The sequence below is a fragment of the Microtus oregoni genome, unplaced genomic scaffold, assembly GCF_018167655.1.
Source record: "Microtus oregoni isolate MIOR12 unplaced genomic scaffold, Mior012 000007F_ref0000211, whole genome shotgun sequence".
Taxonomy (NCBI): Eukaryota; Metazoa; Chordata; class Mammalia; order Rodentia; family Cricetidae; genus Microtus; species Microtus oregoni.
This window is the reverse complement of record NW_024543066.1, coordinates 13,795,501-13,811,386: the sequence shown is the minus strand read 5'-3', so window position 1 is coordinate 13,811,386 and position 15,886 is coordinate 13,795,501. Positions and strand designations below refer to the sequence as shown.

The 15,886-nt window shown below is 50.9% G+C and overlaps 1 protein-coding gene across 1 annotated transcript in view; it reads right to left on the bottom strand.

Moving 5' to 3' along the window:
- Positions 1-12,866, bottom strand: part of Edar (ectodysplasin A receptor) — a 28,453-nt gene extending 15,587 nt beyond the window's left edge. Inside the window, exons 1-4 of the mRNA XM_041656590.1 lie at positions 12,816-12,866; positions 12,049-12,171; positions 10,716-10,897; positions 3,789-3,874 (exon numbers count right to left, since the gene is read on the bottom strand). Of these exons, the coding sequence (XP_041512524.1) occupies positions 3,789-3,874; positions 10,716-10,897; positions 12,049-12,171; positions 12,816-12,866 (442 nt within the window). The remainder of the gene's footprint in view (positions 1-3,788; positions 3,875-10,715; positions 10,898-12,048; positions 12,172-12,815) is intronic.
- Between the last annotated feature and the right edge of the window lie 3,020 nt (positions 12,867-15,886).

The following is a 15,886-nucleotide window of genomic DNA, read 5'->3' as shown; positions in this document are numbered from 1 at the left end:
CTCATTCATGCAGGGTAAGGAGAGCGGTGGGCACCCTGACCCTCGTCCTTCCCACAGAGGAGACCCTCATGCTGATTCAGGCCTGCAGCTAGGCTGGCTGTCCTGCACCTGGCCATCTGCCTGCTCTCGCTCTCCTGGGCATGTAGCTGCATCACCAGGTGCCCCAGGGTCCTTGACTCAGAGTACCAAGAATGACAACTTGGTTCAGCAAGGCCCAGCAAATCCACCCTTTAGGAAGGGGTGCAGCCTAGGCCACCAGCCAGGGATGTCAAGATCCCAACAAAGACGAGGTTTGGCCAAGTCTCTGGCTTTCCTGGGGCGGGGCTGTGGACAACAATACAGAGTGTATGGGTCTCCTAATTTTACGGGGGCCATCTTTACTGGTAGTCTTTCTGGTCACAGTGCATCCTGGGTAACACAGTCTCCAGACTGAGGCCAGGATAGAGAAGGGCAGAGTGGAGCCTGTTCTAGTTCTGAGGAAGAATCCGACCACATCTGTCATTGACAAGTTCTGGGCTGGGAAACAAATGCCTGGAGATCGGCTTGAAAGGATTCCAGTGGGAGCTGGACTGGCCCCAGAGCCAAGACTGGAGTATAGAAACCTACAACGAAGCCTTCCTGGGATCTAGCTGTCATCAGTTAAGCAATTAAAGACTAGAGGGAAGGAAGGGAATTCTGTGTGTTTTGTTGCTTAACCCCTAGGAGTCAGGGACTTTGCCTGCTTTCCGCTAGGTTGGATGCACATGGTTAGTTAGCTCTTCTGGCTGGCGAGGCAATTAGGGAAGGGCATGCATCTGTGTGAGGCCCGCAAGGGGAGCTGCTTTCCTCCCAGGTTCCACAGACTAAGAATCTCTCCCACTCAGTTGAGAACCTCTGCACAGAGTTATCTGGCATTTAATCCATGGAGATGCCCTGACAGAAGACACATTAGCAATGGCAGACCCTGATCTCTCCCACTCAGTTGAGAACCTCTGCACAGAGTTATCTGGCATTTAATCCATGGAGATGCCCTGACAGAAGACACATTAGCAATGGCAGCTGACTTCACCTCAGGTCAGGCTGGCAGCCAGGAGCCGCAGGGCCTCCTCCAATTTGTAAATGAATTAGCATATGACAGGTAGGAAGTTCAATTTTAAACACATGCAAATCTATTCCAGTTGCTAAACTACTTGGAATACAGAGAAGGGCCTGGCCCTCTGAGTACCCCAAAGGCTAGCATCCCTGCCTCTAGGCACCCTCCTGCCCAGTCCACTCCTCTCCTGGCCTCACCAGAAGGGAGGTGACACTCTTCCATTCCTGTCACCCGACCTTTTAAGGAGGAAGTCCCTATTACACTCTCCAGGAAAGTACTATCGTGGCCTGAGGGTTCCAGGCATCGGCTTCCCTTCCTATGGAGCATGGGTAGATGAGGCTAGCCTCCGTCCAGCCTTCCTTCATCCAGCCTCCATCCATCCAGTATGACGGGGTCCCCAAACACCTTTTTAGTAGGGTTGATGTTCGGATGCAGGTTAAGGGCCCCAACTTCAGAACATATCAACATTTAATAGACCATGTCTCAAAAATCCAAGAAACCATACATTCCAGTGCTCTGAAACGGGGGGAGGACCCTTCTCCATAAACGGAAGAGCAATTCTTAAGAGACTAGGAAAGCAGCAGCCCATGGAGGATGATAATCTCACGAGGCTGACAGCTGTAATTTTTGGGAGCTATTTCAATTCTTGATCGCTTACGGATATTTCTACATTTCCCATGGCCTTGTGTAATTTTATATATACAGGAGAGCTTAAAATTGTCTAGCACTTTACAGTTCTTTCCAAATACCTTTGTATCTGCAGTCTCTTTAGCTTTTTTAATGGTCACACACATTAGCTCAGTAGATCAGGTCTTGGGACCTCTCTCTTCATGACAGAAGGGACAACCAAGTGACTCCTTAGAGGAGTTGCTGACTGACCAGCATGATGGCCTTAATGTCTATTTATACCTTTGTTGTGTTGGTCTTTCAAGAAAAATTTAATTTTTATTAATTTGTGTGTGTGTGTGTGTGTGTGTGAGTGAGTGTGAGTGTGTGTGATAGGTACCCACAGAGGCCAGGAGAAGGCATCAGATCCCCTGAGCTGGGTGGTTGTTAGCCCCTGAGCTGGGTGGTTGTTAGCCCCTGAGCTGGATGGTTGTTAGCCCCTGAGCTGGGTGGCTGTTAGCCCCTGAGCTGGATGGTTGTTAGCCCCTGAGCTGGGTGGCTGTTAGCCCCTGAGCTGGGTGGTTGTTAGCCCCTGAGCTGGACGGTTGTTAGCCCCTGAGCTGGGTGGTTGTTAGCCCCTGAGCTGGATGGCTGTTAGCCCCTGAGCTGGATGGCTGTTAGCCCCTGAGCTGGATGGCTGTTAGCCCCTGAGCTGGGTGGTTGTTAGCCCCTGAGCTGGGTGCTGGGAACTGAACTGCAGTCCTCTGCAAGAGAAACAAATGCTGCTGCTGGCTGAGCTGCCTCCCTGTCCAGCTGCTTCTGTGCTAATCTTATCTAGGTGTTGGGCCTGGCTTCATTCTATACCAGTAGTAAATGGGGCCTTGTGGTGATGGACTGTGTAATGGTCTGTCCTGTCCCTTTAAGAGACAACCCCCCCCCCCAAGGCTGGCCTTCCAGTATGAGCCCTTTTCTTTTCCATCTCTCTCCCAAAAAGGTAGCTGCTGCCATGGCTCCTCCCCCCTTTCTGGTTCTCTCTCTCTCTCTCTCTCTCTTTCTCTCTCCTCTTCTCCCTTCTTCCCTCTCCCCTTCCCTCATCCACTAAATAAATATCCAACCTCACTCTGCATGGTATGCCTATCTGTCTGTCTGTCTGTCTGTCACCTGCCACACGGCTCCCTGCCTGGGACTGGCTGCCTTCGTGGCCCGCTGCAGTCTCAGGACCCACTGCCTGCCGCCACTCGGAGACCTGCAGTGTTTTACTTTTACCATTACAGACTGTTAGAATTATTTTTTAACATTCTCAGAGACAGGAACTTGTGCAGGACCTGACAGTTGGAGTTAATAATATCCCATGAGGTCACTCAGGACATAAGACTGTGATCCTACTGTGTGCTCAGCTTGTTTCTGCTTTAAAGAGAACAATGGAACAAATTGACATGTCCTTACTATGTCTTGGACTTCCCATGCAGTCAGCATTTACAACCTAAGACGATGCACAGCGGTAATCTTCAATTTTGTATCCTTTCGTGCCCCGTCCCCAAGAGTAGTGCATGTGTGTGTGTGTGTTTATGTAGGCTGTGGAGAACAACCTTATAAAACATATCCACCATCAATGCTGGCCACCGCATGGGTATAGGCTGATGAGTCTGTGTGCAGTGACATTTGCAGGAGTGTGTGTTATGTGGGACAGTCGGGGTCACTGGGAGTCAGTGACGTCACCCTTTGTAAAGCCCTGTCAAGGATTTCTGTCCCATTTCCCTCATCCCATCCCCGTGTGGATTCCTTCCCCTTTTCTGTGCTGTTCAATACAAGAGAGAGCAAAGCCCTTTGTTAGGGACACAGACAGTCACGCACATAGGTATGGGACAGACATTCACAAGATGGCCTTTGGGCAGGCACAGACTCAAACTCACACAACAGACCGACCGAAGATGATGGAAGACATAGGGAGAGAAACAGAATTCTGATCCAGGCTTGCTCTTGGTAAGACCACTCCAAGGAGAAGAACATCAACTTCTTTCATTTTATGATGCAACCACACACATTTGGGGCACCGTGAGACCATTGCGTTTCAATGAGACAGTGGTTCTATGGAAGGGGAAACACTTACATTCCTTGGTGTTGGGAGGGGCCAAGAGACAGGAGTAGCACACCATGCCGTAGATGTTCCTCGGTCTGTTTTCCAGCATGTAGTAGCTGAGGAGACAAGATGAGACAGAGTAAAGGTGTTTGCATGAGAAGAACTTCACAGACACAACCTGGATGTCACCAGGCCATTGCTGAAGCCAGGTATGAAGTAGCTTGGTGGGAACTGAGGGCCTGAGAGGCCAACAGCCCTCCCTGAGTTTCTTGGGGGGATGTTTAGCATGTCCTGAAGTAGAATAGTCTTTTTCCAGTACTGGGATGATTTGGGGCCTGACTTCACATGGCTTCCTCTCTTTGTTCCTTTCTTGAAGGGTCTGGTGTGTGTGTGTGTGTGTGTGTGTGTGTGTGTGTGTGTGTGTGTGTGTGTGTAATTTGTACCTCCCATAAAAGCTTTCAGCAGCAGTACCTGTGTGCCACCACCTGGGGGCACTGGTGAGCTCCCAGTCCCTCTCCCCTCTTAGAACCCAGAGCCTGATGGGGCTGCTGGCAAAATGCCTGCTTGTCCCTGGGGGCCCTTGGGACCCCTCAGCTGCCTGCCTGGGTGACAGTGCCAGAGACAGGAAATGACTAGAGGGGTCACACAGGTCAGTGTTGGTGGCCTTGAAGATGACCCAGAGAGGAATCAGGTCCTGATACCCTTAATGGCCCAGGCTAAAGACACCTGTGTAACTATTGCGTTTGTTTGTGGTCGCATTCAGAGTAAAGGGTGGACTTACTCAGAGTGATGCTACCTCAAGCCCCTTTTCACCCAAGCAATGCTCCTGCTACTACCTATGCCCCGCCCTTTAAAGGATCCGGCCCTCAGCAGTACCCAATCCCCTCCCAGTAGCGGCATGGGAGGGGAATTCTTTGACATTTTGGCTCATTTCTTGGTGTGAGCCATTACCATAAATGAACATTGTGTGGTGATCATGAGGCCGTTGACCACACTGTGGGGAGTCTAATGAAATAAAGGGAGCCTGTGTGCGGGCTGCATTGCTTCTCTTTCTGAGAACCCCAAGATGAAAAGCCCTCTCTGCTGGTGGATCCACCTGCAGCTGTTTCCCAACCTCTTTCTTATTAGCCCCCCCTGACGACTGTGGGTGGTGCAGATGGGGCTGGAGGGCGGGCTGGGAGACTCTGGACCCCAGCCCGCCTGAGCTTGGACCATTACCAGTAACACCAGGGTTGTGATTGCTTGCCCTTCCTCAACGCCTTTTATCTTCAGATCCCTGTGTATCTTGTAAACATTAATTAACCAATCTCAAAAACACCCTTCGGAGAAGCCACAACAGTTTAACTGTCAAGCCTTCTGGAAATAGCTCCCAAAAGCACCCTCTGGTCCCCTTAGAAGCCATCTTTGTCAGTGAAGCAAGGAGCCTCATAGGGACCAGTGGTGGAGAGTGGTTATTAATCACTCCGCAGGGGCAGGTGGCCTCAAGGTGCTCCGGTCAGCTCTGTTTTCAGCGGTCTGACATCTGGCTCCCAGGCCACACCGTTTTCTTCTCCTGTCCTGCCAAGACCGGGTGCCGGAGGTCAGTGAGGGCAAACCTCTTGCCAGGGACGAAAGGAGGACAATTGTTGATGAAGAGCGGCCACACGAGGTAACGAGTGGCGTTATATTCCGCTCTGCAGTTCCAAGTACTGAACTGGAGAAACGCTCCAAAGGTATTTGGGGGTGTCACCCATCCCCCCTTTAAAGTGGCAGAGCCACAGACTTGTCTGTTCTGGTTATGTTTGGATGTCGGGCTCCATCCCAGGTAAGGCTCCAAAGTCACACACATAGAAGGGGTAGGGATCACAGGGGCTTTAGGACCTGTTACGTATTGAAGACCTGGGTTTAGCAGGGAGGGGGCTGCTGGCTGGCCTGTCTGGGGTTCCCATCTGTGGTGAGGTAGCCTTTCTTTGGATGCAGGTAGGCACTTCCTGCTGTAGGCTGACACCTCCCATCTGAGTTTCTCTCTCTGTTTCTCCCAGGGGCTTCTGTTTCCAGCTCCACACTCCCACCCGGGCCCTGACTATACGCTTGACTAAGCCTTACAAAGTAACTTAATGAAGGGACAGGCCTGAAAAACTGTAAAAGAAAAAAAATTACTGTTTGTTTTCATCTTATGTGTATGAGTCTTTGGTTTACACGTTTTGTTTGTGTATCACGTGGATGCTTGCTGTCGCTGGGGGTCAGAAGAAGCTGTCCTATTCCCCAAAACTGGAGTTGTAGACAGTTTGCCATGGAGGTACTGGAAGTCAAATCCAGCTCCTTTGGAAGGGCAGCCAGTGCTCCTAACTACTGATTCATAGCTCAAGGTTGACGGAAACTCCTTAGAAGCTGCATGGCCCACCCGGCACACACGTGTCAAATGTTTTCGGATAAGAAGTCTCCTTGTTCTAGCATGTACTGCTGTAAGAATATTTAGCGTGTGTCTTGTTACGCATGTGTTCCTGTGTGTATGTGCACGTCTGCATGTGGAGCACTCTTCCTCGTGTGGGCAAATGGAGACCAGCGGTCAATGTCTGGTACCTTAGCTGCTTTGCTCTCTGCCTGACTGGTAAAGATAGGGTCTCTCACTGAGCCTGTAGCTCACTGATTCAACTAGGCAGACTGGCTAGTTGGGGCCCAGGTACCCTCCTGGCTCTGTGATCATGTTGCCGCTTCTGACTTTTCTGTGGATGTTGGCGATCTAGATTCAGATCTTCATGCCTGCACTGACAGAGCCATCCTTCCAGCCCCAGAGACCATTTCTTAAATGTTAGGCTTTTCTTTCAGGACTAACCTAAACTAGCCTCAAAGTTTGTACCTGTAGTTCTGCATACGGCTAAACAAGAGCAGAGGATGCTAGCCTCTCTTCTGCCCTCTGACAGCTTCTTCTGTCTGGAGTAAAGTGTTCATTCAGGCATGTGTGGCCCAGTTACTGTCAAGACCACATCTTTCTGCCAAGATGCAAGCCCTTACTCTTTGATCCATATTTTGATTTTTCTCTACAAATGCTCTCAGAGTTACCGCAAGGTTGTGTTCTGATAAGCTCATTGTGAGAGAAACTGTTATAGAAAATGTTTTCAGGACGCTCAGCCCCACACTAGCTGGCGGAGCTGCTCGCAGCGTGCTCAGAACACGCACGTTTTGCCTATGACTGGGCTGCAGCATCGAGCACAAAGCCCACTTTTGTAATAAAGCTCGTCTCATGCAGCGCTCTGGAAAGGAAAGGCAGTGACACATGGGGGAGGGGGTGCTCATCACTAACTGAGTTAATCCGAATGGAAGTGATGACTAGGAACATCATAATGGAGAAGCATGCTAAGCTGAGCCTTTGTCAGCCGGGGACAGCCTCAATCAATCCCTCCTTCTATCTTCTGTTCTTCCTGGCCCAAGTTGTCTAGCTCGGGGCAAACTTCAGTTGAAACAAGGATGCAAGAGTCTTCTATTCAGACTGCCTTCCTCTGATTGCTTCTCCAGCAGGTTCCCCTTTCCTGGGACCAAGGCTTGTGGAGGCTCTGGGTCATGAGATGCCATGACCTGCAGCAACCTGTGCTCTACAGAGTCCTGTCTCCAGCCTGCCCAGCCATGGGCTGCACTAAGCCTCTTGTGGAAAGGTGGTGGTTGGTGTAGAGCTGGCTGCAGAAGCTACCCACGGGCCAGGGGATGGCAAAGCGAGGGAGGTTATGAAATCTAACCCCTTCCCTCCTGCCTTGTCCTCTCCCTCTCCCACACAGACCTTTCCCAACAGGAAAGCCCCATGAGCTGCTATTGTTCAGCGAGCGTCTGGGCCACATGTGTGTGCAGAACCGAAGACTGGCAGCCAGCACCTGCCAAACCACAGGGAGGGGAGAGGGCCAACCCGCAGCCTTAAAAAGACAAACACCAGGTAAATCTACATCCTGGCTCACAACCACAGGGGTTCATGGAGCTAACCGGTCCAGCCTGCCAAAAGGTCCCATAGTCCTCTGTGACAGTATGAGAGCCTCATTTTGTTCTGGAAGTTTAGGACATGCAATAGGAAGTGGGGCCTGTCCCTGTGGAGCCTCAGATCCAGAGAGAAGGGGAAGTAGTTCTAAGAGGTCCTTGGGGACTAGGGGCAAAGTGGAGGCTTTTCTGTTCAGTGACTCCAGGGTCAGGACGGACTGACTTGGCAGATAGAACTCACTGCAAGGCCAAGAGGGAACTAATGATCCAATCTCCACATTTATGGAGTGATATGCAGCACACTGAGATGGTGTGGACATGGGCCCCTCCCTCACTTACCGGGTGCTCTAACCTCAATGGTGAAGGTAAAGTTACTGTTCCACGGAACAGAGAGAGAAGTACTCAAGACTTCAGAGCCTGAAACACGCTTCTGGAACCTATGCAACCCCACCCCAGTCTACATAACGGGCATCTGCCTGAAGTCTTCTAGAGGCAGCGGCTCACAACTATTATCTAATGTCCTCGGAGATTAGATACTTTCTGGTGAATATTGGGAGCAGGCAAATGGCTCTTAAGTCAGATCTCCAGCGCCGGCTGGCATCTGCCTTTGAGCAGTGCGGCCACAGCACGGTGCCAGGCTTGTCTCTTTTAGCTAGAAAGCCTCTTCTTCGTGGCTCTAATGGGCAGTGATGCTGGCTGCATACAGTCACGTGGGACAGAGCAACCGCTTGCATAGACCACTGATTGTGGCACCGTCACAAGGCTCTCCTCTAGCCACCTGAGAGCCAGGTGTCTGGTCAGGGAGCTTCACCTCACAGGGACCCATCCTCCCTGCACTCTGAAACCGCCTGCTTTGGGGATGCCATATGCACAGCCCAAGCGATGCTCAGCACTTCCCTGGAGTGTTCCACCTTTCCATCCGCCCGCCGGGGAGAGTTTGGTCTGGATGTCCCGCAGCACTGCGTTCTACTCATCCGACCTCCACCTGTCTGTCCATCCCCACCAAATGCCTCTTCCTCCTGTACGCTGCTTCTGTCCGCACAGGAGGGCAGATGCCAATGAGTCCGTTCCGTCCTGTGCCTCCATCTAGCTTCTGGGCAGCACTTAGACTCTTGCTGTCCGCAGTGCCTCTGCCCTAGTTCCCCCTGCTCTCCGTATTCTTGCTCCCTAGGTTCCAGGCTCGTCACTGCTCAGCCATCTCTCTTGCTGCTATCAAAAGGATCCTGCTGACACTGAGTCCTGTCGCATCCTTCCCTAACTTGGCAGTCTGAAGGGTCAAGTCTTCCGCACTGGTTGCTAGAACACCTCTATCTGGCTCTACCTGCCTCTAGAGTCTCTGCATCTGGCATGAGCTCCTCACCGAGGCCATGGGAACCAAAGGACCAGACCTTCTCAGATGCTTGCTGCTTTCAGGGAAAATAAATAACGCAGAAATAAGTAATGCAGCTTTTACATGGCTGTAGACAGGGTTTGCACAGAGGTCCTTTCCCTCCTAGGGAAGCGGGATGGGATGTGTGTGCCTGACACAGTGGACCCCCCAGACACTCTGCGTTTGTGTACCACACTTTTGAACCAAGAAAAAAAAAAACTGAAGCCAATTAATAAATAAATCAGTCAAAATGAAATTCTAAGAATTGTGTAAGCTATTAGAAACTAATTCTGTCTACCATCAGATCTCACTGAGTTTCCCTCACTCAGGGGCAAACCCAGGGTCTACACCAACCAGTCCCCTTAATGGTGCCTATACAGTTATGTGGGGATACGGCTATTCTGGTTCTAATGCTGCTGTTCCTTTTGGAGGGAGTTCCACAACACAGTAACCGCAACAACTATGCGAGTAGAAAATTTACTTTTCACTCATCTTTTGAAAGGGAATCGCCCACCACCCTCCCCATTTCTATCCTCCTGCTTTCTGCATGTCGAAGGATAAGGTTGCATGATGAGGCTCTACTGTCTCATAGATTCACACTTTGTGTGAGGGACCGGAGCATTGGATTACCTAGCAAATATTTGGATACCTGAGTCTGTGACTCGGGAGGTGGCCCGAAGCTGAAGACAGAACCCTGGGAAACTGGGGTAGGAGTCTGTCACCAGCAAAGGGACAGCTGGGGATGGGAACTGTAAAATAATTGCTTCTACAATAAAACTGAACTCTCTCTCTCTCTCTCTCTCTCTCTCTCTCTCTCTCTCTGTGTGTGTGTGGTGTGTGTGTGTGTGTGTGTGTGTGTGTGTGTGTGGTGATGAAGAGCAAATTCATAGCTCACTGATGGTTATGCTGGAGGTGTCTTTCTGACGTTTCTGTACCTCCTTCTCATAAGGTACTGCTCACCTCTGGCATTACCTGGACTCCCCCCACCCCACCCCAGACCTGCTACATCATAGCCATCGGCACCATCACCGTCACGACCACCATCTCTGTCACCTCCTCCACCCACACCTGTATCGCCACCACCACCACCACTTCCATCCCCTCCCCCACCTGTCCCACCATGTTTTTCCTCTCCTTCTGCAGTCTTGCAAAATGTGATGTTTTGTGGCCACTAGGGGGAGGCAGCCGCAACAGCTGTGGCTTAGTCTTGATTGGGTGTCCAGATAGGAATTTTCTGATTCCGGGCAGAATTTGCTCATGCATTTTATCAGAAAACAGAAAGATTTCTTAGCTTTTTGTCTGTCGGACCAGCTGTAGTCTCACGCGGCTTTTGGAGGGGGAAGACCTATGTACCACCACGGTATGGAAAGCGCAGACATCAGAGGGCTTCCCAGAATGCCATAACCAGTACCTTCCTGGGAAGGTTAGATTTTATCCCCCTCCGAAATGCTTCCTATGTACTGTTTCATTGTGTTTGGCTGCTTTGTTGTACATAGGCAGTCAGCACCTGAAGGCTGCCTGTCCGTGAGCAGACAGGACTTATCACCCCCAGGTGACGACAACGGGTGGGAAGTTGTGCCTGCGGGGTTCTGCTCACAGGGCCCGGGCTCCTCCCCACTCAGAGGTCAGCCCAGCAGCACACTTACCCAGGGAGACACGGGCCACACTCAGCATCGTTTTCCATGTCCCCCGGTGTCAGCACCGTGGCCCGGAAGAAGCCTTCACAGTCCTTGTGGCGCCTGCATATCTGGTAACCTCCTTTGGAAAACTTCTCTGCAGGGCAAGGCACACAGCCGTAGTCATCGTCTTTGGTGCCGTATCCGCAGGACTGGCCGGGGAGGCAGAGGATATGAGAATACAAGTGACTACAGAGGCTGGCACAGTGACATGCTGGCCGTGTCCACCCTTGGCTGCCCATCCTACAGTAATTGTAAGGTCCTGTGTTCCTCGGGTCTTTCTCTAAGCTTGCTCCTGCCCACCTTCTGATGGCTTAGTGACAGTGTCCAGATGAGGTCCTTTAAAGAGGTTCAGTGGCTTCCCAGAGTGTCCTTCACTATAGGACAAACCCGAAAGCCTGAGTTTTCTCAGAACTCTGCAAGAACCCCAGATGCTGCTGCCCCTGACGTTTCTCTGGTGTTTCAAAGAGCATGCGAGCTTAGCTGTACCACAGAATGGGAACCCAGAACTCACAATGGATGTACTATTCCCGGAGAGCATTTCTGTCTGCTTCCAATTCAGACGATCAGCCCAACAGGGCAGGACAGGACACTTTTTTTCTAAGAATTTAGAGCCAGGCCGTGGTGACGCACACCTTTAATTCCAGCACTTGGAAGGCAGAGGCAGGAGGATCTCTGTGACTTTGAGGCCAACCTGGTCTACAGAGTGAGTTCCAGGACAGCTAGGACTGTTACCTAGAGAAACCCTGTCTTGAAACCCAGCCCCTACTAAAAAAAAAAAAATTCAGAGTTCCTGATAAATATGCTGCAGGGTACACTGGGCTCTGCAGCTCATACCACTCAACCCTGGTGAATGTACCTTGGTGACCTCTTGGTGACCTCAGTGACAGTTTAGGAGGATGGTGCTGTCAGTACACCCCTACCTCCCGAGAGCTCAAGGACTTAGGCTGGTCTGCTGTGGGATGCCTTTCTATACGCTGTGAATATGTGTTGCTCTCATTGGTTGATAAATAAAGCTCTTTTGGCCTATGACAAGGCAGGATACAGTCAGGCGGGAAATCTAAGCAAAGATACAGGAGAAGGGCGGAGCTGGGACATGCCATCCAGCTGCCCAGGGAACAACATGCCAGCAGTCACGCCACAGCCACATGGCAATACTTAGAAATGGGTTAATTTAGATGTAAAAGCTAGTTAGGAATAAGCCCGAGCCATCAGCCAAACATGTATAATTAATATTAAGCCTCTGAGTGGTTACTCAGGAACTGGTGGGTGGGAGAGAAACCTTCGTCTCACTGGTTCTTACCATGTAGGGCTCCTCTCCTGGTCTGCAGGGAGGACATTGGTGACACAACCCGGTAGTCTGGTTGTGATATTCATTCTCGCCACAGTTGGAGTCCTCTGCCTTGGCTGAGCACATCAGGGACACCTGCCACAGAAAAAGTGTTTGGCCTCCACACCTCCTCAAGATGCAGTTGTTATGTAGGGACAGTCCCCAGAGAGCCCGACATTGGCCACTCCTGTCTCCACCCCCATCCACAGCCATCCTTACAATGGCTTACTTCTGATCCTGTTGTCCAAATTCATCCTCTTCCCACATCCAAGAGAAGCCTTGGATTCTCTTAAGGTCATGAAGAAGGCACCCCTTCTCTTGAATGTCTAGATCTCTGGGTGCTACAGGGGCTGGTCCTTTGGTCTCACGGTGTCTCAATCCCCACTGCCAGGCAGGACTCAAGAGGGCAGGAACTTTCTGATCTTTTTTTAGCTGTGGGCCATCACATAGACTAACACGTCACTGCTAAGCACTGAGAAACATTTCTATCTACAAGTCCAGTGAAGCAAGTGCCAGGAAAATGGTCCAATTAGAACTGGGGGTACCGTCATCCTTATTCCCCCATGCCTCATTCTGACAGCTGGGGGGAGGAGGCTGGAGGAGCTCTGAAGCCGAGGTGCAGGAGGCTCAGGGCAGTCTGAGGTGGGACAGCTAGCGAAGGTTCTGGCCTGAGGGAATACCCCTTGTTCTGCAGGGGCTGAAGTAAGTGTGCAGTGGGAGAGGCACTCAGAACAACTTACCACCAGCACCGGGAGCCAGGACATCCACTTGCAGTCCCCCACATGGGCCATGATCTCCTGGAAGTGTACCTGAAAGACATACTGCATCAGCATCAGGTGGTCCACCTGCCTTCATCTCCACTGCATCTCAGTGGATGAAGGTAGTTCCAGCAGACACCATGGGGAATGGCACACCCCAAAGAATAGAGTCTATAGGTGGTGCTGCACACCTTTAATCCCAGCACTCGGGAGGCAGAGGCAGGCAGATCTTGTGAGTTCAAGGCCAGCCTGGGCTGCAAGAACTAGTTCCAGGACAGGCTCCAAAGCTATACAGAGAAACCCTGTCTCAAAAAACCAAAAAAAAAAATAAAAAAATAAATAATAAATAAATAAAAATAAAAAAAAAAGAGAGAGAGAATAGTCTATTCTCAATCTGTGGGTCACGACCCTTTTGGGGGTCGAATATCAGATATCCTACATACCAGCTATTTACATTATGATTCATAGCAGTAACAAAATTACAGTGATGAAATAGCAACGAAATAATTTTGGGGGCCACCACAATATGAGGAAGTGTATTAAAGGGTCACAGCACTGGGAAGGTTGAGAACCACTGGAATAGACAGACTCTAGGCTAAGCTTCAGGCTGATGACCCTGAAGCCAGCTCACATACCCTCTGCAGCATCACACGATGCCCTAGAGAGAACCCCTAGAGGGAAGGCTGAGCAAATGTGGCCTGGCAATAAGCTGGGGGTTGGCAGAAGTCAGCCAGGGCCAGGGAGGCCTGGAGCACTTGGGCGTTCAGCATTTACACCCTGATCCCAGCAGATTTTCGGTCCTGCTTAGTCTGGGTTCTAGAAGTAGAGTGCACATTTAGGAGAGAAACACCCAAGGTGTAAGCAGACAGAGAAGAGGCAGGTAGGGCCCGTATCTGATGAGCTAGGAGCTGTTTCCTTCCTGAGCAGTCCTGTCCAATCTCCTGCCTCCTCATGGAGCAGAACTGTCCACACTGTTTAAGAAGGGTTGATAGGATCTAGGCAGGGTTCTGAAATGTCACTCTTATTCAACACCACAATAAACAACAGAATTCCAGGCGGGGGTGTAGCTCCGTGGTTAAGTACCCCCTCCCACGTCTGCAAGTGTGAACTCCTGGGCTTGGCCTCTAGCCCTAGAACAAGAATATAGGTGCTTCAGTTCCATGCAGGGCTTAACTGCCCACGGTTGAGGGACGAAGACTTCATACAGAAGACCTCGCTGGCTGTGCCTGAGACACTGTCTGTATGCACAAGAGTTGGGTCTTTGTGACACCTAGCCTTACAGCAGAGACTGTGTTTGGCGGGAAATAAGAGAGTAGAGGCAGCCATGGACCAAGGATGAGAGTGGATGGTTTAGCTCTGCTCCGAACTTCGTGACTAGAAAAAGACCCCAGGGCTGTTTATTTCACTCCGGGGAGAAGTGTGTTCCCAAGAGCTGTCTGAAGATGGGCATTCTGCAATAGTCTGAGGAGACCCGGCCAGGGTCACTGGCAAGGTCTTGAGGGACAGGGTCTGGATCGTCTATGGGCTCAGGTACCTCAAGTTTGCCCTCACACATCACTGCTGTGTACTGGGTGGCCTGACAGAAATGGCCGGGCTTCTAGGCTCTTTTGCACCTTGGTCCTGTAAGGCAAGATGAAAGTGTTCAGGTTGCCCTCAATTGTGAACTTGTTGGGTGTTTTCCTTCTGGCAAGAAGCAAGCTGGGGCAGGCAGCAGGGGAGGCAGAGAGACCCAGCCTAGAGGCTGAGAGGATGGCTCGAGCCCTAATGGGTGAGGTGAAGTTGAGGCAGCAGAGGCCAGAAAGGGAACTTTGTCCTCATGCACACTCCTGTCTCAGGTCCGAAGCTCTGACCTTGCTTCGGGACAGTGGGTTTAGCTGGGATGTCTTTCCATCGTGACTGTGGATAGGGCCAGAGGCTCTGGGTACTGGAGGCCTTCCAAGAGGCATATTAATGGTTTCTAATTTAATTGATGTCTAATTATAGCAGATTCTTGGGAGCTTCCCTGAAACACGGGAAAGTGCTGGGCCTCCACACTTTGGTGTTAGCCTAGAGCATTTACGGATAGGCTCATTAAAGATGCGCCCAATAAAAGTAGGGTCAAAGGGAAAGCAAATAGACAAAGGTAAACAAAAAGCTAAACGCATCTTTAGTGCTTTGCCCACACTTATCCTGGAAGGTGTAAGGTCTGGGTGGGAAGGGGTGGCTCTGTGGTCAGTGCTCTCCTGAACCTCAGGAGTACAGACGGATGTCAGCCCAGCTGAGAGGAAATGGGGCTCAGCTATGACCTCCCACTACTTTGGGGAGCCCCAGTTCCTCACACTGATAGAGATGCAAGAGCTAGGAGCCAAGAAAGCTGCCTTCAACCTCGGAGGATCACAACTGGGTTGCTGATAGTAACAGCATCTCTTCCCATCTACCTGCAAGCAAGGCTGATGCTTAACTTGCATAACTGGTCACGTGATCAATGACCCAGACCAGGGTCTTGCAAAACTGCATCCACTGGTAAATAAATCGCCAGTCCTCATCAGGCTGTCCACATAGCCCATTGGAATCCAGCAGCACTGGCCTGTTATCTGACATCTAGAATATTTTTCATAATCCAGCAGAGACCCCGAGCCAGGGCAGACCACACCAGCCATGTCTGCTGTCAGTTTTGGGCAGGAGGGGCTACCACCGCCTCCTTAGCTGTTCCCCTTCCTTCGTACCCCCTGTACTTCTCTGCTTTCTGCCGTTCCCACCTCTACACAGTCTCCACCTGGAGTGACAACGTGACAGTGTGGGAATGCCAGCCAGCTCCTGAACTTGTGTGGCAAACCTCAGACTTCATTTTTTATTGCCTCTACTCGAAGTGGGCTCAATTCTTACCTTTATGCTCTAGGTCAGGAAATGGAAGTACCACGGGGTTAAGAACCTGCCTGAGATGTGACTATCCCTTGTTTCAAGTCCCTACACTTTATTTGTGGCACTGGGCTGGAGCAGTTGGACCTATTTCATGATTGTCTCTGTGGCATCTATAGGCTGTGTCTGCACAGCCCCTGTGCAGGAACCCATGG